Source organism: Labrus mixtus, chromosome 5, assembly GCF_963584025.1.
Source record: "Labrus mixtus chromosome 5, fLabMix1.1, whole genome shotgun sequence".
Classification (NCBI taxonomy): domain Eukaryota; kingdom Metazoa; phylum Chordata; class Actinopteri; order Labriformes; family Labridae; genus Labrus; species Labrus mixtus.
The window spans coordinates 14,115,745-14,136,700 of NC_083616.1; the positions used below are offsets into that span (position 1 = coordinate 14,115,745).

Sequence of the window (20,956 nt, forward strand, 5' to 3'; positions counted from 1 at the left end):
GGCATGTATGACCTTGTCATTTCTGACAGGTGATGTCCTACCTGTCTGCTTTGGGGAGTTTGGCCCAGAGTCCTCCCGATGCTCAAACCAGGACTCAAACCAGGACTGGACCCACCAGCCAAGAGACCAGCATCAGGTCCGTACTACACACCTGTCAGTCTACTAAACTGTTGGTGTGTCAGGATCATTTTCATAAAGCAGAATAATGTGAGACATACGTGCACAAGAGCCAAGTGTTGAATTTAAAGGAGCAATATGTAAGATATCTACAAACTGTGCTCACTATATAATCAAACATTAAGGAAACATGCTATGTTGAAGCACTGGCTTCTCTGACAACAATGCAGCAGTCAGTAGTTCCCTCCTTCTACATTTTGATCCGGGTGCAGAATGGTCTGTATTTGTTTTGAACAGAGAAGGTATGCAGCTTTAAGGCTCCTCGGTTTGCCAGATATGAGACCAGTTCTCATATCTTGGCGGCTCTCTTCAATGTTTTGAATTATGACTACACTACCCATTTCAAACGCTACATGTCAGCGTTACATATTGCTCCTTTAAGACTATCTTTTTTTTTAACAAATTTGAGAATATTATTGATCTGATAATAAACTGGTAAATGGACTGCACTTATAAAGTGCTTTTTAAGTCATCTAACCACTCAGAGCACTTTGTGACATTACACGTCACTCGCCCATTCACACACATTCACAAACTGGTAGCAGAAACTCCTACGTAAAGTGCCTAACTGGCCAGCAGTACGCGTCACATTCATAGACATCCACACACCTGTTCATGCCTTTGGGGACCTACTTGGGGTTCAGTGTCTCGCTCAAAGACACTTTCACACTTAGACTGCCGGACTTATGGATCGAATTGCCAACCTTCTGACTGAGAGTCAACCCACTCTACCACTGAGCCACAGCAGCCTCAAGTGCTTTTTTCTGTGAGTTTCATGGTAAAGACTTTTTATTTCAAACTATCAAAGCTCAAGTGAATTTACTGACATTTAGAGATCAACCTGGAATTTCAAATGACAGTCCACCGAATATGCTCTTTGTTCCGACTTGTACATCTTAGTGTGTAGGAGTTTGGAAAACATTTTTGAAGACCTCATCGTAACTTTCTCTATCAGTGTGATTTTTAACTTCCCCCAAAAGTAGGTGTCTTTAAAGCAGAGGGCATATTTAAGTGTTTAGACATTTGGAGTTTGGGGTTGTTACAGTATACATGTTGCTCATCAGATTAATGAGAAGCTGTGTAATAGAATCTATCACTTTCTGTTTTTTTATGTCAGCTCAGCTGTATCTGTCTTCATTTAATCTGTTTCTCTTGGCTTGTATTTGTATGTCTTAAATAACAGAACTTTTCAACTCTGTCTTCATTGTTAGTTTTTTGGGCCCATAGATTGAAGGGTAGACAGATTGAGGCAAAAAGGGTGAAAGTGTACAGGCCCCATGAGGAATGTGAGTGAAGAGCAACAAAGGGAACACCTGGAGAGAGGAGGAGGAGTGTGTGTGTGTGTGTGTGTGTAATGTGTGTGTGTGTGGGTTCTCGGGTGGGTGAGGAGGGGCGAGGAGCAGAGATGCATGAATGAAGGGACTGAGGGGAGAAGGAGGAGTGAGGCAAATGGAGGTCAGACAGAGCGTGAGGAGTTGGCATGTGATGGGTCATGCCCAGGTCTGATCCTATCAGTGTGTGCTGGCTGACAGGAGGGGTGCAAAGGGAGGTTAGAACCCTCCTCATACACACACCTACACACACACACACACACACAGACAGTGCAGTGTCTGATTCGGACAAGATAGACGGACTAGGATATCCCATCAGGCCTTTGTGTCTCCCCTTACGACCACCAACTCTCAGCCTTCACTTTCCCTTTCTCCACCTCTCTTGATCTGCCCTCACATACTACATCCCTCTTTGATTTCAATCACACACACACTCCTTACTCCGTATCAGACATCTGCTGCTCCACCAGCAGGTATTTGGCCTGGAGAAGGGCAAGAGTCACCGGGGAGCAGGTTCATGTGAAGGCTACTGGTTCATGCTCTGACCAGATCCCCCTCTTTCCCTCCATCACTGCTCTCTTTCTACTCTCTGCCCTTCCACAAACCTTTTTTTTAAGGTTTTAGCTTAATTTAACATAGTCATGAGAGGAGCTTCATAAGACACGGAGCACAATCTGTGAGTATGAGATAAAGAAATGCCAAGGGGCGTGTAAAATCATTTGACCCTGAAAGAAAGAATAACATCAAAATGACAAAGCCTCTGAGAAAGTGAGGACAGAAAGCAGAGGGAAATTTAGTTTTTTTCTTGTTTCATATTTTCAGATTTATGACATTCCTATTATTTTTTTTTCGCAATGATGACACTCTTAATTAACTTATGTTGAAGTATTTAGTCTGGCACATCCATCATTGTCATCTGCAAGCAGTTTGACAACAATTGTATGTTTTCTCAGCATTTGTATATAAATATATATTTTGATATTGTATTAAAGGGATCAGCTATATTTTTTTAAAGCAGTAAACAGCAACTTAAAGTCCCTTCAAGATAAAAGAGGCAAAACAAAATGTTTAAAAGTCTCAGTTTAGATAGCACAAATGTAGCTTCAAAGGGGAAGTATTGGTTTTTAAATTGTTTTTGAACAGCAACCAATTCATATATGAGAGAGCAGACAAATGACCCCGTTATCATTGTTTTACTGTGACATAAAGCCGTGGTAGCTATAAATGAGAGACTCTCAGTTTTCTTCCTCTGCACAAGCAGACATGCTGGCATCAGGGCACACATCCAAGCCATACCGAGCAGACAGGCCGGCTGATTGACTGACTGTTTAGATGGTCGTTTGACTTGCCGGCTGGCTGCGTGGCAGTGAGTGCTGTTAGCAGAAGGGAAGCTGTAATTAAATTGAGGTTTCCTCCCTTCTGGCTTAATCGAGCATTGTGCATTGGTTATCTTTACAAACCATTTGACTATGTTATTAGTTTGGCTCTGTCTCTTCTGAACAGACCAGTATATAGTCAGTGTCAGCTGGATCTAAGAGTACTGATGTCTCAGACACAACAAAGTATAGCAACAAAGTTTACTCTTGCTACGTTTGCTAGGTAAAAGGAAGTCAGGGGACATTTTCTTTCGAGCATAGTATACAGGAATGCACACGGCAGGATCTACAAAAAGATAAAATCACAGCAGCCACAAAGCTCCAAACAGTTGCTTTAAGAAAAGCCTATAACTAGATCAGATCCATACTCTCCTCCATTAGTTTCATGATTGCAAACAAGTTTCTGAGCTTCAGCCTCCAAGGGCACAATGCGCCCCCTGGCCCAGAGTTGATAACCAGGCCTCTGACAGCACGCTGGTCTCCCAAAGTAGACCATGAGGGAAGTAGAGACTCGAGTGTATACAAGCCAAGTACTGTCAACCTCCACTGCTGCCAGCATGGACAGGGGACACTCGGGTGAAATGGTACGCCCTTATCCGAGACCCTCTTATGGACCCTCTCAAACACACACTCACATATACACCCAGAGCTCAACTCATCTCTTCTCAGCCTTGTCCCTGCTAATAACAAGCAACGTGACAGGACGTGTGTTTCCTCCTCACTGCTGGGAGCTCCTTCCTGGCTTCTGAACAAGCCAATTACCAGGGAACAAGCCTCTTCCCTGTTATACGGATGGCACTCCGCTTCCATGCGGTGCACGTGCACATGCACAGGCGTATACACTGAAGACACCTGTCAGGCTTCATGCAGGCAGATCTCCCGTACCCACTCACAGGACTAGTGACAGCCCACAGCTATTAGCACGCCACTACTTTGAAGAGGCTTCACTTTCTTTTACTATTTATTCCTCCTAATGTGCTTGCTCACATCGGATTCCCCGTCTGTACGTTTGAGGCATTAAGTGGGAGAAAAAGTGCTTTGGAGACGGGAACCATGGTTGTGTGCGTGTGAAGTGTGTGTGGGGCCAAAACAGTGGGAGTTTGACGGATATTGTCAGATTTCATATGGAATGTTACAGAGCCACTAGGGATCAATTTTCGATTGGAACTTTTCAAAGTGTAGTGATGCCTGCTTCTGTACAACGAGGTCTCCTCTGTGTCAGGCTGGAGTGGTCGGTGTCTGAAACTGGTTTATGTGGATCCTGGGTAATCTCTTATTTAAATAGGTTCAGAGCATACATGTCTATTTTCCCATTACCCCTTTGACCTCATGCTTCTCTCTCCACACAGCACTGAGAGCTCTTTGGTGAGAGAAACAAATCCAGAGAAAGAGAACACCCCAAGAGGTTTGAACAGAGTCAATGCAGCAGGTAAGACGCACACACATTTTCAAACACATGCATGCCCTCAAATATAGCTGCACATTTGCAAGGAGCGGACTTTTAATGGACCGTTGCACAGCACTAGGTCATCAGTAAGGAGATACATGATAGCTTTGTCATCACTTTCAGTTTAATGAAGAGCACATAATGTATAGCGAAAGTGATTGATTTGCATCAGACCGCGCTTCCATCTAGTCAGCTGTGAGGCCAACTCGGCTGCATAATTCGGCCCTGTCGTGTATGTTCTGGGCCGCATCACCACTCCCCGTATTACGCCGCCTCTTCTACTTCTTCCATTTGCGTTGACATGAAACCCTGTTTGTTTTTTTCTTTTTCCTTTATGTCTTATTCACCTTTTCAAGAAAGATAAATAATTCAACGTTGCGGACAGAAATAATGGCTTTCTCACACTAAATAGTAGCACATATTAGTACGCACAGTGTGCCTCAGATCTCTGTTTTAGGGATATTAAATGCAGCAATTAGGGCCGTGCTGCAGATATACAAGGGCTGCACTGGTGGAACTTCCTGCAATTAGAGGCATGGTACTCTGTGTGAACTCTCGAAGGTGTCAGAGCTCATATCTCCCCCCTCCACCTGATCAGAAAGGCCCTGTGCTGGTGCGAAGGAGGGGTGGAGGGTAAAGGAGAGGGAGTGGGGGAGAAGGGGAGGGGGGGGCTGAGGCAGGAGACTCAAGGCTGTTGGCATGTGTTGTTTTTCCACTACGTGATCTCTATACCGATGCGGTCGGCATTAATTTTTGATGAACCATCGGCACAGCATCCTCCCCTCTCGCCCTCTCATCCCATTGCTCCTCACCCCCCCATCTCTCTCTCTTTCTCTTCCCTCCTCTCTCTTTTTCTTACAGGCTTTTCACCCAGATATGTAGGATTGCTTTCTTATATGCTGCACTTTTTTTTCTTTTTTTTTTTTCTTTTTTTTTGCTTTGGAGCATCTGTCTTGCCTCCTGGAACCTCTGAATCTTTGTCAAAGTAGCTCAGAGGGGTTGAGGGATTTGAGATGAACTTTTCAGTTCTGTATTTGCTTCTGGAAGCTCTGCAGAGATTTCAATCTGAATCAGCCTGAATATGCTTGCTGTATGTAGAGTGTTAAACCAGACAAGACTGCTGTGTTTTTCATTGCTTAAAATCTGTTTGCTTTTCGTTTCATGTCAGCTTTAAGTCAACAATCATGCAGCATAATTTCAAGGATAGGCTCACTGTTCTTTTTGAATTAGGGTATTGATGCTGCTATAGAGCAGATGCTGCTCATGGATCCAATAAGAGTTGCATCTTTACATGAAATCTCTGGTGCACACACATTCATCAACTGTCTTATGAAACTTAGACTACTGCGGTTATGGGTCACTCATCCTCCTCTTCCGTCAAAACTCTGTAATCTCACCCAAACTTTACAGAAAGTCTATGTTGGAATTGACAGGATAAAACCTATTTGGCTAAATAAACGAGGTGATATAACATTACATTATGATGTGTTCAAGGTCGGGTCAGTAAAATGACTATTAGGAAAATGTAACGAAATCACAAAAAAGAAAATTGAGGTTTTGGTGAGAAACCTGAATAAAGACGGTTGTTTGGAGGACAAATGTGTTGGGTTTCCCAGAAGTATTAAGTTGATATACCAGTCCTCCCCCTCTTTAATACATTTTAAGGTTTTATACCCAAGTGTTACTAGAGTACTCAGACTTTGGTCAAGGCCAACAGCTTGGTCTTTTGTAATACAGAAATCTGGATGCACAGCCACTAAATATGTTTTCATATATTTCCAAAGCCGTATGAACAGTTTACAAAAATAGTTGTGTCTGGCTAAAGCGTCATCATCTAATCACCTGCATTTGTCTGAACGTCTGGAATAGAAAAAGTACTCATACAGTTATTTTAACACAAAGATGTGACAAAAGCCGTGTAACAAAGCCCCACCATTAAGCCACCTTTGTACTTTTACACTGGACGAAACAATCCCAGTCTGCAACTTTGACATATGCAAGGACCCATTCAATGCTGCAATTTTTTTTGTATCAACTACCATCAAAATTGTATTAGCATTATTGCTTTTTCATCAGTCAGATTTGTGACTCAAGTTAAATCTGGGCCCGCTCCAAAATGTAATGGCTTCTCCCTTGGCCCATCTCTGTAAACCTGCTTAAAAGGAGACCAACAGAGCCTTAAAAACATACAATCCTTGGCGGAGGTAATAGATTTAGATCAGACTATTTAATTTACATTTGCTCATTTGGCAGACAGCTTTGTCTAAGCCAATGTACAATCCAAACCTCTGAACATCTAACTAATACATTCAAATGATGGTTTCTTATGTTAATGCTTGTGAAAAAAATGTGGGTACATTTAAAGCTGCAGTAATCTTGATATGTTAACATGTCACCATTGCTCTTTCACCCAGCAACAGCACAAGTCTTCTAGGAGTTAAATATATATCACATGAATGGCGCTGGATTACTTTTGACCACATTCTTCACAAATAGCATTGTTACAGGCTTCCTGCTGCTTCTTGATCCGGGGATCGTTGGGCCAAGCAACACTTTACAGGAGCAAAGTGAGCAGACTGAGGGATATAAAGAGCAACACATACATTTAACTTTTCTATTAAAGTGTGAAACAGGGGATTTATAGAAAAGGACAGGCGGATTTATCCTTTCCGTGCTTGTAAATGCTGAGCATGCAATTACCCCTATAATAGAGGCGTTGTGTCCAAATTGGAGCCATTAAAGTGATTTAACAGTGCATGGATTGGCCCTGGCATTTGCGAGGATGTGTACACATGTGGTGTAGTGGAATTGGTGTTTAATCACAGCATTTTAGAGCCTGGTAATAGCAGAGCAGTCCATGTAGAACAGTGACGTGCCACACACTGCAGCTTACTCATTAGAGCCTGTAGTTTGGACCGGACTCTGCCTTCTGTTGGAGTTTTGTTTTTTATTTTCGATTGGAATTATTGATTTGAGATGTGATTGACCTCATTATCTTCACTGTGCAACTGCCAATATGTCAAAATGTAGGCAATTTAATTTTACAGTGCAACACATATTTTCCACAAGAATATATTGTTGTCTTAATAACATTAAAGAACAGTAGGTCATTACACTGGGTAGTAAAGCTAGTAAAGAGTCATTTAGCAGGAGCTTGTTTCTGATTTGTCTTTTTTATTTCAGTCATTAGTTTTGTTCAAACTGTTGAAACAATAACTCCCAGCTTATGTGATACTGTTTATCCACAGGTTAGTTTCTGAAATAGTGGAAATCTTGCACATGGATATTGAACCTTCATTTGCATCACCTGACAAAGTGTTTGTAAAAGCTGCAGTCTACTGCCTGTATGTCTTGACTGTTTCTTGACTGTCTATTTATGACTATCTCTCTTTATTTGACATTAGTTCTAAGCAGCATTATTCTATTACACATTTTAAAAGTGTACCCAGTGATTACTGATATATATTTCTATATATATATATATATGTTATATAAGTCTCTAAGGTCCATATGATATGTGGTGTACTACTAAAACTGTCACATATTCTGTAGTTATTGTAAAGGTTTGTGTAGCAAAAATGACACCCACACTGTGTGGAGAAATATTATAAAACATTTTATGTACAGTATATATGTTATATAAGTCTCTAAGGTCCATATGATATGTGGTGTACTACTAAAACTGTCACATATTCTGTAGTTATTGTAAAGGTTTGTGTAGCAAAAATGACACCCACACTGTGTGGAGAAATATTATAAAACATTGTATGTATGTAAAGTAAGTATTTTGTTTCTGAAGTGGACATTATCAGCACCAGACAGTGTGTGCAAACCTTTAAACATCCGACTGTTTTGCATCACATCTAAGGAGCTCAGAAATTATCTTCTATTTGATAAACCGCTCTTGCATTTCCCTGTTTTCTATTCCCCTACTCCTTTTATTTGCTCCCTCTCAATGGCATTTAATGCATCTTCTGCATCCTCAAAGACACCTCCCGGAAGAAAAGAATTCTTCAGAATGAAAAGCATCCAGCATTTTCAATATTCTTTATTATAACTTCTATGCTTTGAAATGCAGGAACCCTTTTTACTCTCCTTCTCTCCTGCTTCTTCATTCTCACCCCCATGTCCCCCCCCCCCCTTCTCCACCACCTCCTTTTTGCCCCAGTCTGTGCACTGTGAGCGCTGGAGTGGAGCCCCTGTACAGGCGTGGCTTCCTGGGGAGAGCTAGTAAAGCATTTATTACGGGCTTTGCAGTTCTGTATTATACTGGCAAGCACAGAGCCACTCATGCTTGGCCTTTAACTTCCCTCTGAAGTTCAGCCATACATGAAAAGAGGGGGCTCTGGGCCGCTAATATATTCCTGGTTTAATATTGTATCAGGAGAAAGTGTGGGACAGGGTAAAGAGGTGAAAAAAGGGGGATGAGAGTGGAGGAAATTTGTGTTTAAAAATGTAAATGGAATACTTGAGAGGGTTTTTCCATGCCTGTTCACTGGTAGTTTGCTGATTAAATATCACGTGGTGACACTGGCAATGCCCAGCAGAGCTTTTGAACCCTGGATCTGTGAAGAATCCTTTTGGAAGCTTTGTGCGTGGGCTGTCTACCATAACTTCCTCTCAAGTAACAATACAGGGACGAGCGGACAGGAAGCGAGTCTACTTTCTCACTGCTACATCCATTCACTCGCTGACTGCCCCCGACATTAACTTTGTCTGACTCGAAGTGTAAGTGGAAAATCCCTGTGTCTATAAAAGAGGCAAAGAGCGAGGCGAATTAGTCCAACTCCATATTTAATTTTTTTTTTCCTCCCTTGAAAGATCTCCCCCCTTTTTCATCACCACTCTTCTTCAATCGCAACCTCATTGGCGGGTCGCACTTTTTTAGGTCAGGCATTTTTCGTGATGTTAGGGGACATTTCTTTGGTATTTTATTGGTATGTTCAGCATATGGAGGGGGACAATGGGCAGGACATCGGGCACACCCTAATTTGGGATTTCTCTCTTCTCTTCCGCCTCTCCTCTCTGTTGGGTGTGTTTGTCCGTTGTGTGTGTCCTGGTCGAAGGAGAGACCCTCCTCCACAGAGCTTGCAAGAGGAACCAAGTGGAAACAGTGCTTCAGATCCTGGCGCTTCCTGGCACAGACGTCAACGTTAAAGGTAAGACATTCTAGTTTTCCTTTTTTTTTTTTCTGTAACCTCACTTCTCTCCGACTGTTTGCTCTGGGGTTTCGAAGAGCGATTAACATTGAAGAAAAAAGGATAGCAGAGAAGAAATAGGAGTGCGTGTGCGTCATCATTGAGGTTAACCTTTAGCTAAATGTAAAGGGTGTGTCTAGAAGAGCGGGTTGGTTTGGAGGTGCAGATTTATGGCTTTATTGTGACTTTAAGTGTATTGAATGCCTTTTGATATTTCAGAGTGACTTTCTTTTGTCCCTTTTAGGTCAAATATAATGAGTCGCCCTTCTTTAATGGAAATGTATTGCCGTTTCAAAAGGTTTCTCCGATTTTTGTAAACGTAATTTAACAGCCGCCCTGAATTAACTTCCATCTCGGCAGGGGGCTTATTCGAAAGGTGACGACCAAAATGTGATCGGGCGAAACTATTTTAAAAAAATTGTTACATTACCGCTGTCACCAAAACTGTTTACCAAAACCAGGCCAGGTTTATGGAGGCAGGATGTTTTCTTTTGGGAATCCTTTGTTAACAAACAAAACTATCTGTTAAGATAGTTTCGAAACAATCCATGTTTTCTTCCTTACGATTTATTAATCCCTAACTTTGGAACAATTCGGGTACATGGTTGAAGTGTTTTATCTTGAAATGCAGATTTTGTAATATGTACATGGACACTAGTGACATGTAAAGCTACACAAGAATTTAAAACCATTCAATGACATTTTCATGATAGCTAATCAAACTTTAGCAACCAAGGTTCAGTCAAGCTGGTGTCCTTTTGTCTGAAGGTAATGGAAAGGACAAATACGTCATTCATATTAACTTTCTAAAAATTGGCTGTCATTAATGTGAAGTATGGAGCTTTGTGTATGAACTGTTTCGCTTTAATTAGCAATATTTAACTTTAAAATTATACAAAGTATATTGTGTCATTTTTTTCTGTAATGTTCTCCAGTCAGCCACTGCTAGCTTTTTTTTTAGCGAAGATGTTAGCTATTTGCTGAAATAGAGCTGGTTAGCCAACATAACGCTCTCCGAACACTGACATTTTCCAATATCATTCTTACAAACACAGCTATTGTGCTGCTAAATACTGTTAGCAACGATTCACCTTGTAAATTCTTGTCAGAAAATAGTTTTTTGAATACCGATCTTCAGAAGGTATATTTGACCATCAGATGTTTTAAAGATACTGTACATAGCAACAGTTTGTCTTTCTCCAGATTACTGCAGCGTTCATAGTACTAAGTATTGTTTTTGTATGTTCCTGGTTTGTTCACCACGTAGATTACGCGGGCTGGACGCCTCTGCACGAAGCGTGTAACCATGGCAGCACAGCCTGTGTGGAGGCTTTGCTACGTCACCGCCCTGCCCCTGTGCTCAATAACCAGGTGGGTGGAGTCAGCCCACTGCATGACGCCCTGCTAAACAAACACATGGACATCGCCAAAATGCTACTGGAGCATGCAGGTGAGTTGAACTTACCAACACACAGAGACATTGTGTTTTAGAGTATGTGCTCATGGAAAGCGTGATTTGTATTTTCAGGTAGACCAAACACTATTACAAGTTCAAACTATTTTGCCCTAATTTGTTCTTCACAATACCCTAAGAGGTTGTGAAGCAACAAATCCATACTTTGTGACTGGTCGTGTTTTGCAAAGTTTGAGTTATTATTTCAGTCACTTTACCTGAAAGGTGGAAAATCCAACATCCACACTCTGGAGGAGGCTGCACAAATAGATTTATTAAATTCATTGTGATGAGGAGTCATCTTTCTCATGACTTAGTTAGTTCACCTTCATGGTATTTTAACTTTTTTTTATTGACATTTATAGCTGTACAAGAAACAGCTAGATGAGAAGAGGAAAATGAACACATTAGTGTCTGCAGTTAATATTTATAAGGTCAGGAAAAAGCTTTTAATTGGTCCAACCAATCAGAATAGATATTGAAATAAAGGAAAGTTTCACATTTGAATTAGTTGAATTAATGATCAGGTTAATTCTCAACGTAGAAAATTGTTAAGGAGAAATGGTGACACCACTGTGTGTTGGTTCTTATTTTTTTCAGTACCATCAATCAGGAAGGATTGATTAAAAATGCTACTTCAACTGTATGCTACATGTTTATTTTTCATCATTAGATTGGCTGTACGCCATTGTTTTCAGATGTGTATCTGTAATCCATCTTCCTGGAAACGATTCATCAAACCAAATGGCTGCTGTCACATCGATGGAATCATTTAATGTTAAAATAAAACACCTTTAACTTGTCTGTCCGGTTGGCTGCCAGGAAAGCTAATCCGTAGAATTAGCCATTTAGCTAATGATTTACCGCAGCGGTGGGCTTCATGTCACTGCTGCTGCAGCCAACACAAGCTTTCAATTTAATGTGGCCAACAAATGAAGCCAAGCTTACTGACAGATTGAATGCCGCTTTCGACCTTATTAGCAGGGACACTTTTTTTATTATCTCAAGTAGTCCCTTGGTAGAGGGACCTGTTGATGGTGCGACATTTTGATATTGATCACAGATTACCATTCAGCCTGTAAAAGAAGTAGCGTAATGTTATCTGTGGCTCTGGAGGAGACTTATGGACATTTGAAAATAAGAACCTAATGTAATTAGACGGGGAATCCAGATTCCATATGCATTACGAGAAATGTTGGATCTATGACATTTTGCAGCTTAATTCATATGTAGGAATAAAAGGTAGTAATTATCTCTGTTCTATATCTAATAATAACCCTAATCCTAGGCTTAACACTGGTTGTGGACCATTATTGAAAAATATCCCAAGATTTTGTTTAGCATTAACCATGAATGACAAATGATTAGAATTGGTATTGATGGTTACATACAGTACATAATGACTTACGGGTTGAACACATACATTGTGTTAGATACAACCAGAAGGGTACTAGGCCCAAGAAAGGGTGGCAGATGATCAGTACCCTCTCTCCTCTGCCCCCACTGCTTGTTTTTGTAATAGTCATGCAACCCTGCAATGCAGCTTCTGTCCATATACATTACAAGATCACGTCCCGAGATGTGAGGAGTCAGGATCTGCCGCTTGTGAAATTGACTCACAGTTTTTTTTTGTTGGTGCGTGTGGAAATGTGTCACAACACGACTAGTTTGTGCGTCTGCATGTTTGCGTGCCACATACAGTCTTAGCTCAGGAGGGATGAAGTGAGCGTGACGGGTGACAGAGCTCAGGAGAGGGTGGCGTCAAAGAGTGCACGGCAGCAGGTGGCAGAGGAAATGTGGGGATGTGGGTGGGGGGGTGAAAACGTTGTACAACTCTCCAATGTAACATACCTCTGCCTCCGCTCACTTCTCACTTTGACTAATTATAGTTAATTTGATTCGACTTTCCTATTAACACATGTACATAATCTGTCCTCAAAAAATAAATTAGACTGGGATTGTTTAGTCCCGGAGAGGAAACAAGAGAGCACTCCCTTCTTTTTCTCTCTCTCCCTTTCTCTGAAACAGGAGGGAGAGCAAATTAAAAGAGGTCAGAGGAAAAAGTAGCTATCTGTATCTGTAAAATGAGAAAATAAAGTGTGTGTGTGTGTGTGTGTGTGTGTGTGTGTGTGTGTGTGTGTGTGTGTGTGTGTGTGTGTGTGTGTGTGTGTGTGTGTGTGTGTGTGTGTGTGTGTGTGTGTGTGTGTGTGTGTGTGTGTGTGTGTGTGTGTGTGTGTGTGTGTGTGTGTGTGTGTGTGTGTGTGTGTGTGTGTGTGTGTGTGTGTGTGTGTGTGTGTGTGTGTGTGTGTGTGTGTGTGTGTGTGTGTGTGTGTGTGTGTGTGTGTGTGTGTGTGTGTGTGTGTGTGTGTGTGTGTGTGTGTGTGTGTGTGTGTGTGTGTGTGTGTGTGTGTGTGTGTGTGTGTGTGAGAGTAGCAGACGTCTGGCCTGCTGTCTAGGCCGGGTCTCCACTCTGGGACCTCGCAGAACAACAGGAATGAGAATACTCTGGTTTGAAACACCTGCGGGCTCATACATTACACTTCTTTTTCTCACTCGCTCTCTCCTGACTGTTTTCTATTTCCTCACACCTTGATGGCGGCTTGTCTAACGGCTACAGCAGGGAGCTGGTGAGGAGGTGGTCCACTTGACTCAGGGCTACACGGTCTCTCCATGATCTCAATCTGGTTGCCATGGACACCATCGATAGGCCAGGCATTTTTTTCCTCCTTCTTCTTTTCAGAAGTCTAGGTCCAGGCTGTTAAATGTGGAAAGTTTTAGCTTTGGGGCTACATGATGCTAACTTGGCATATCCCTTTTTTGAGTGTTTTTTTTTTTCATTCCTGTTTTTTCTCTAAACTTAAACAGGACTTTTTTGCTAGTGGCTGCATTTCTAACACCCATACATCAGCCTACTTTTTTTTGTAATATTGTGTGCTCTGTCCCATGATAGCAAAGCAGGCTAGTGGGCCAGATGCTTTCTCACTCCTCTCTCTCGGTCTTATTTATCATATGCCTGCGTTTTAGTCTGGCTGTACCTCCTGAAACTATACTCTTCATCGCAGCGTTCACTCCGCTGTCCTACTTGTTTTACAATGAAAAGCTGAACCTTACTGCCAAGGTTTCTCTAGGCCAGAGAGGGCAACACTGACACTGGCACACTAACAAAGCCTTTATTTGGGAGTGATCTCACCCCTTTTGTGAGCCTGTCTGCTCGGAGGCCTGGGCTCTGTGTGTCTATGTGTGTGTCTGTGTGCTTTTTAAGTGGTGAATTGTAAAGGGGGGGAGGAGGAATGGATAAATCCCACCCCCCTTGCCCCCTCTACCTCAGTCCCTGAAGGCTTATGGAGCTGGCAAGGAAAGGATGCCATGGCTGAGGGCAAGGCTGACTCTGCTCTCCTCTGCTCCTCCTCCTATTGCCCAAGGCCGCCCCACATGACCCTGTGTGTGTGTGTGTGTGTGTGTGTGTGTGTGTGTGTGTGTGTGTGTGTGTGTGTGTGTGTGTGTGTGTGTGTGTGTGTGTGTGTGTGTGTGTGTGTGTGTGTGTGTGTGTGTGTGTGTGTGTGTGTGTGTGTGTGTGTGTGTGTGTGTGTGTGTGTGTGTGTGTGTGTGTGTGTGTGTGTGTGTGTGTGTGTGTGTGTGTGTGTGTGTGTGTGTGTGTGTGTGTGTGTGTGTGTGTGTGTGTGTGTGTGTGTGTGTGTGTGTGTGTGTGTGTGTGTGTGTGTGTGTGTGTGTGTGTGTGTGTGTGTGTGTGTGTGTGTGTGTGTGTGTGTGTTCGCACGGCTTGTTTTTGCGCAAAGTGTCCTTGGCTATATATTTTGGTGTGAGTTTATACATGCACAAGTATTTTCTGGAACCTCAAATGCAGGATTAAGTGTTTCCTGGCTTGCAATTAAGAATCTGTAAGTGTGTTTGCTGACGTTCACTGTGCCCCTTCCTCAGCTTGTAAGAGATTTTTCGCAGGGAGGCCGGGCAGCCGGTACCCCTGATTGGAATGGAAAATGACCGGGAGCCTTTAGCTGTGCAGTTCAGAGTTGGCACGCACACACACACACACACACACACACACACACACACACACACACACACACACACACACATAGAGGAGGCGTGTCTGCAAGGAAAAGAGGGTGGAGAGATAAAGAAAAGAGCCTTTAAGCTGTCACCACTAGGCCCTGTGAGCGCAATCGCTGATGGCGTCCTCTCAATACAGCCCACCGTGTTAGTAAGCACAGCCAGTCCACCTCGCTTGTAAACACACACACACACACACACACACACACACACACACACACAGGGACTAACTTAGATGCTTGGAGGGGAAAATGTATAAGAGCAAAAATAATTGTTCAGCTATGTGTTAAAGTGTTTTGGTTGTTTCTCTAATAGTTTGGCTTGAGACAAGTTCAAAAGGGGCCAAACAGGTTGCCACATGACTGCATCTTCAATTTCTCTTTGGACTTTGGTACGTCTCCTGTATGCACACACACATATACACATGGTTAATGCACATCGTTCTGGCGTGGTCCCGGCAGATCTTAATGCGAACAAGTGTTTGTGGAGCAGAAAGATGTCATTTGCTCAGTGGCACAGGAAACACACAGTCCCCTTGGACCTGCTGTAGTCAGTCATGGTTTGTCTCTGTCTGTTTGTCTATCTCTGTCATAGATACACACACACACACACACACACACTCAGGTAGCACTGCAGACACACTTGGGCCTCTTCACTGTCAACACCGTAAAGAAAGTTCATTCTGCTCAGCTTATTTCCCTGTGGGTCTTGAACTGGCAGAGCGCTCGTACTATTAGAGGTGAAGCTGTGTTTGGAGCCCTCGGCTTTACTTGGGTGTGTTGATGTTTCAGCTTTCTGCAGGCTGTATTTCAAGGACTTCCCTCGCTGGGAATTTTTCACTGGATTTGTCTTCATTCTCCTCTCTTCCTGCCTGTCTCTCGCTATCCCACCCCCCCCGAAAACCTTTCTTTTGCTGTATTTTGGGGTGTCTGCCAGGATTAAATCTGGAGCTCTATCCAACCGTCTCCCTGGTTGTTCCTCATCATGCTCCAAGAGGAGAGAGAGAGACCCCTGTTCACATAAACCCAGAGAGGATGTTGTTAAGTATCCTTAAGCCCAGAATCACCTTTTAAAATGTACAAACATACACTTATCTTGCCCTTTCTCTCTTCATTTATTTTTTTTTACAGCTGCAGCGTTTAGTGATTGTGAACGCTACTTGGAGCAAGTTTTAGTGGGAAAAAGAAAAGGGCAGAGGCCAGGCAACATGAACTATTTCTATTTCTCAGCAACAAGGTTCTGATTGAGTTTAATGTATTTCCATAACATACTTACTCATAATTGAGAGTGCAGATTGTTTATGAATTGAAGATCTGCTTCTATGTGCACAAAACTGAGTTTCAAGGTTTAGTTCCTGTTTGCTTTTGGGATGGTTTTCAAAGAAAGAATACTGGGTCACAGGCCAGAGATGATTTGGTATTGTTGGCTCTCTATGTCCGTCCTCCAGCTCTGAACTCAAATCATTTTACACAAAAAAAATGTAAGTACACCTCAGGTGTAAATTGAATTGATGAACCAAAGTCTGCAATGGGTGTTGAAAGCTACCATTGTTTGGTATTTGAACTCTTGTGGAGTGGGTCTTACAGTGAAAATAAAGAGTAAATGAATACATTATTAAATAGCAGTATTTATGCTTAAATCCTTATAATCAATAAGAGACTGAACTCTGCAGTAAATGTAAAGTGCTGCACCTCTAAATAGTGAGGATAGTCACAGTTTGAGTTTGAGCCAGAATGTTTACTTTGGCTACAATTAACAAAAAAAGCTTCATGTAACAGAGAACTGGATCAGTTAAAATGATTCAGTAAATGTGTATACATTAAGAGCTGGTTTCGGTCTTATATCTCATCATCTCCTGTTAGAGTTTCATAATATTAATGTCAAAACAACTATGTTATTTGATTTGACCAAAACTTCTTCAGTCAAGACGTTGAAACGTTAGTCCTTTGCAACTTTATTAAAGTTGCCTTAAGTGATTTTTGTGCTCCAGTATTTCCTTCCTGTCTCGAAGAAACTATCCACGGAATTATATTTCTTCTAGTCTAAAGACCTTCTCTGAGAGCACCGACCTCCATTTGTGGAGTGGCTGAAGCTTAGTGAGCGAGAAAGAGAGAGAGAGGTGAATGGGAATGAAACTGACACTTTTAAGTGCTTCAAGATTTTTCTCTGTGAACTTGCGTCCAGATTGTTTCAGGACAGCAACAACAGAAAAACACTGAGTAAAAGCGCTGATTCATCCAAATTATAAAGAACATATTTGACTCCAAAGTCACAGACCCTGAAAAAATAAGTGATAAGTACTGATGAGAGGGTATTTTGTGGATTATGCAAAGTAACAGGGGGATTGTTTTTGACAAAAGATGTACGGTAAATTCTTTCCATTAACATCAGCCAGTAGGTCAGAGTTTCATTTATCCAGTAAAATATCTCAACATCTTCTGAGTGGATTTACACAAGGTACAAACATTGATAAAGATTTACCCTTGACTTACAGAACCTTTCCTCTCGACCCCACTACAAAATGTATAATGCCCTTTCAGCCTCAGCTATACTTTGTGTTCAAACACTATGCTAACAAAATGCTTGAGTCATATTTAATCCTGCATGTAAGTGTTGTAGATGTAAGCATGTAAGCATGATACAAAGTGGAAAACAACTGCAGTTCATCAAGTGCCCACTTGAGGCCTGCTCCAAAAACGAAGGGACCTTAGAAACCAATTGTTGACATATCAGCCCATGTTTTAGACCCTCTATGAGCACTGCGTGGCCTTTGCCCAGGCTCTGTACATGCAAGCTCCAGGTCATTTGACATTTCGATACTCTCCACCCTACCACATGGTCCCTATGGCCCCCACACATCACCAAGTTCATCAAGTGGGTCCCTCCCTTCACCAGTGTTTCATCAAGTTAGGCCCACGTTACCTCGGGAAGGCTCGACGGTTAGCTCCAGCGCGGTCCCTGTCCATGCTAGCTCTCACCGTACATTATAGCCACCTGCAGAGCTTCTTTGTTCTTTTGCATCCTTCTTTAGAAACGCCTTGCAAAGGAAACCACAATTATTCCTGGTGCTAAACTTATAGGAGACAAAAGACAAAAAGAAGAGTCTGTGAAAAGATCTGAGAGAGGACAGGGAAGGCAGAGCCACAGTGAGAAGTATGTTTAAAAAACAAGTACATGAAGTCATATATCTCAGAGCACTTCATAAACTACTCTTTGAAACTAAACTGAAAACTTGAATCATTAGCTCATCATCTAAAGTGCCAGTCTTTATATATTGCGGAAGAAGGGAGATTTGATTTTCCTTCAATATCCTGCAGTTATTTTGGCATATTTCATTCAACTTCAATCAATTAATTTCAACTTCATATAAGTCCAAATAGTCTGACTAATTAAATAAAGTTGTGTGCACGTTAATGGCACCAGTATAAACTGATCATTTGCTGATGATTCAGTTCCTGACATTATTACAGCTTACAGCTGATGGCAGTGATTAGCATTTTTCTGATTCAAGAGAGCAGTTAAGAGTTGATTTAGGGCTCCACTCTGATTATTTAAGATGTTTATTGCCCATCTCTGATCAGTATCCGGCATTTCTAAGATTATCTGATGGTCCCTGTCTCACCGTGGTTGTAGGAGTGTCAGGGGATTACTCAGAGCTGACAGTTGGTGTCCATGTTTGTAAATCCAAGCGTTCTGCTCCCTCTAAATGCCATGATTCATCTGTAATTTGTGCCTGACTGATATACGGTAATCATATACAGCCTATTGAGATTATGCTTACCTGGGATAGAGAGGACATCGTCTGTAACTAACATAAGCAGACTTTAGGCTGAGTTCAAAGGGCGACTGTTGCAGAGGCAATACCAGTATCAATATCTGTAACAGAGGCCAAAAAATGTTTGTGGTAAATCAGTGTAAAACAACTGATAACGGACAGGGGGGATCACTGCCTCACTGTACTCTTTGACATCTTCCTCATTCGTTACAGAGCGCGACGGCAGAGAGTTTACTAAACATCAAAGGTAGCATTATGTCAGCTATCAATGTGTTTTCCACTAGTAGTCTGTTCCAATATATACACTTGTTCTAGAGAGATTCTCAGAACTGGACAATCCTTAAATCTAGGAACAGATTTTGGTATCAGGGAGGAAAAAAATACACCTGAACATCCCTAATAGTGAATGTTTTAATTTCTACAGGCTTTTTCCATGCACGTGTTTTTACTCTTAAGCTTTCATTTGGTAAAGGGGAGAAAATGATCACCAAGCGTTGGGACCCTGTTACTAAATCTGGGAGGAATTTTATCATGTCCACATGTCTGACTACTGGTCGCTCTTTTTCCTTCATCTGATGTGTCTCCGCTGGCTGCTTTGGTGGTTTACTTCTGTGCCTTGTTGTTTTTGCTGTGGTTTTCTAGTTGCTAGCTAGCAGCTCCCTATGGATGTGTGATGCCGTGCCCCTGGCTGCAGTTCACACACTCACCCTGCCTCTCTTATTCAGAGAGAGAGAGAGAGGATGTTTACCATGCTGTGGAGCTGCCTGCTTCCCAGCTTGTCTGCCTCAGCCCCAGCCTCAGACCAGAGAGAGAGAGAGAGAGAGAGAAAGAGAGAGAGAGAGACATAAGGGAAGCCAGCACTGCATCTTTCTCTCCCTACCTCCCTCCCTCCCTCCTTTTTACGCCAGTTTTTCCCCTCCTCCCCCTTTTGCTTTTATATTTCTTGTCTTTGCCTGCCCTCTAAAGGCCAAAGGGCTTTGCGCTCTGAATGCATGTGTGTGTGTGTGTAGCAGTGTGTTTGACTGCATCGGGCTCCTGCATTAGGCACTGGCTTTTGCTCTGCATGTGCATTTCCACCTACTGCTGTAGCAGAGCTGAGGTCTTAACGGGGGGTTTCATGTACACAGACAGACGCTCGTGCACACACACACACACACACACACACACACACACACACACACACACACACAAAAAGAGGACTGTGTAATTACCCTGTGCTCTCATGTAATCCCCCAGGTGTTGTATTTATCTCCACTGCAGCATATCTGACACCCAGCGCCAGTACCTGGAGTCACTTCAGTCGCTGTCCCTGCACCAGAACCATTCCCCAGCCTCTGGTCTCATAACCGTGTGTGTAGATGTGTGTGTGTCATTGTGTGTGTTTTGTGTTAAAAACAGCACTTGATGCCATTTTTATGTCTCCTATTAGAAAATATGTAATTTGGCACGGGCTAGCCCCCCTTGATGTCTTAAGTACTGAGTGCAGTAGCTCTCTGTGTTTGGACCTTATTGTGAGTTTTATATTCCTGGATGGATAAAAATAGGAAATGCATTCTCATATCGAGTGACAAAGGGACGTGCAGTTATAAGCACTGAGGAAATACATTTAAAATACTGGAAAACCAAGAGACATAAAGTAATGCTTAGCAGAACTAAAAAGGGAGAATGTCAAGCAGGTAAATATGCAAATGTCACGAATGGCAGCCACACATAGCTTTCAGGCAGAGAGATCTAAAATGAAACATATCGCTGTACAGTCAGCCGTACACGCTTTTAGACAAGCCGAGCCCAGGGCCAGCTGCAGGGGCCCTCTCCTCCCCACACCAGTGTCATCCCTCTGGTTGGAGCCTGTCTGTCAGCTGAGTTTGACACCATGACGTCAAGGGAGTGCTGGAAAAACTGAGCTCTTTGATTTTGCATTTCTTCCTCGTATTCTGAGTTTGATACGTGACTGAAAGAGAGCTTGAAGAAACAGGGGTCTGTAGAGCTTGGGCTAAAATCATCAGGAGCAGTTTGCTGTTTTATTTTATTTGGGTGTCACATCTTTTTTTTTGTTTCAGAGTAAAGTGGGACTTTTCCACGGGTCACTCTGCTTTTTAAACACGTGTTGTTTGACACCTGATCCCCA

The 20,956-nt window shown here is 42.4% G+C and overlaps 2 protein-coding genes across 3 annotated transcripts in view; one reads left to right on the top strand and one right to left on the bottom strand.

Annotated features, from left to right (window-relative positions):
• The window catches only part of mctp1a (multiple C2 domains, transmembrane 1a), a 229,893-nt gene that overhangs the window by 75,697 nt on the left and 133,240 nt on the right, over positions 1–20,956 (bottom strand). The gene's annotated exons all lie outside the window — the stretch shown is intronic.
• The window catches only part of slf1 (SMC5-SMC6 complex localization factor 1), a 30,762-nt gene that overhangs the window by 5,472 nt on the left and 4,334 nt on the right, over positions 1–20,956 (top strand). The window contains exons 14-17 of the mRNA XM_061037965.1: positions 30–136; positions 4,234–4,313; positions 9,398–9,490; positions 10,797–10,979. Coding sequence (XP_060893948.1) covers positions 30–136; positions 4,234–4,313; positions 9,398–9,490; positions 10,797–10,979 — 463 coding nt within the window. The remainder of the gene's footprint in view (positions 1–29; positions 137–4,233; positions 4,314–9,397; positions 9,491–10,796; positions 10,980–20,956) is intronic.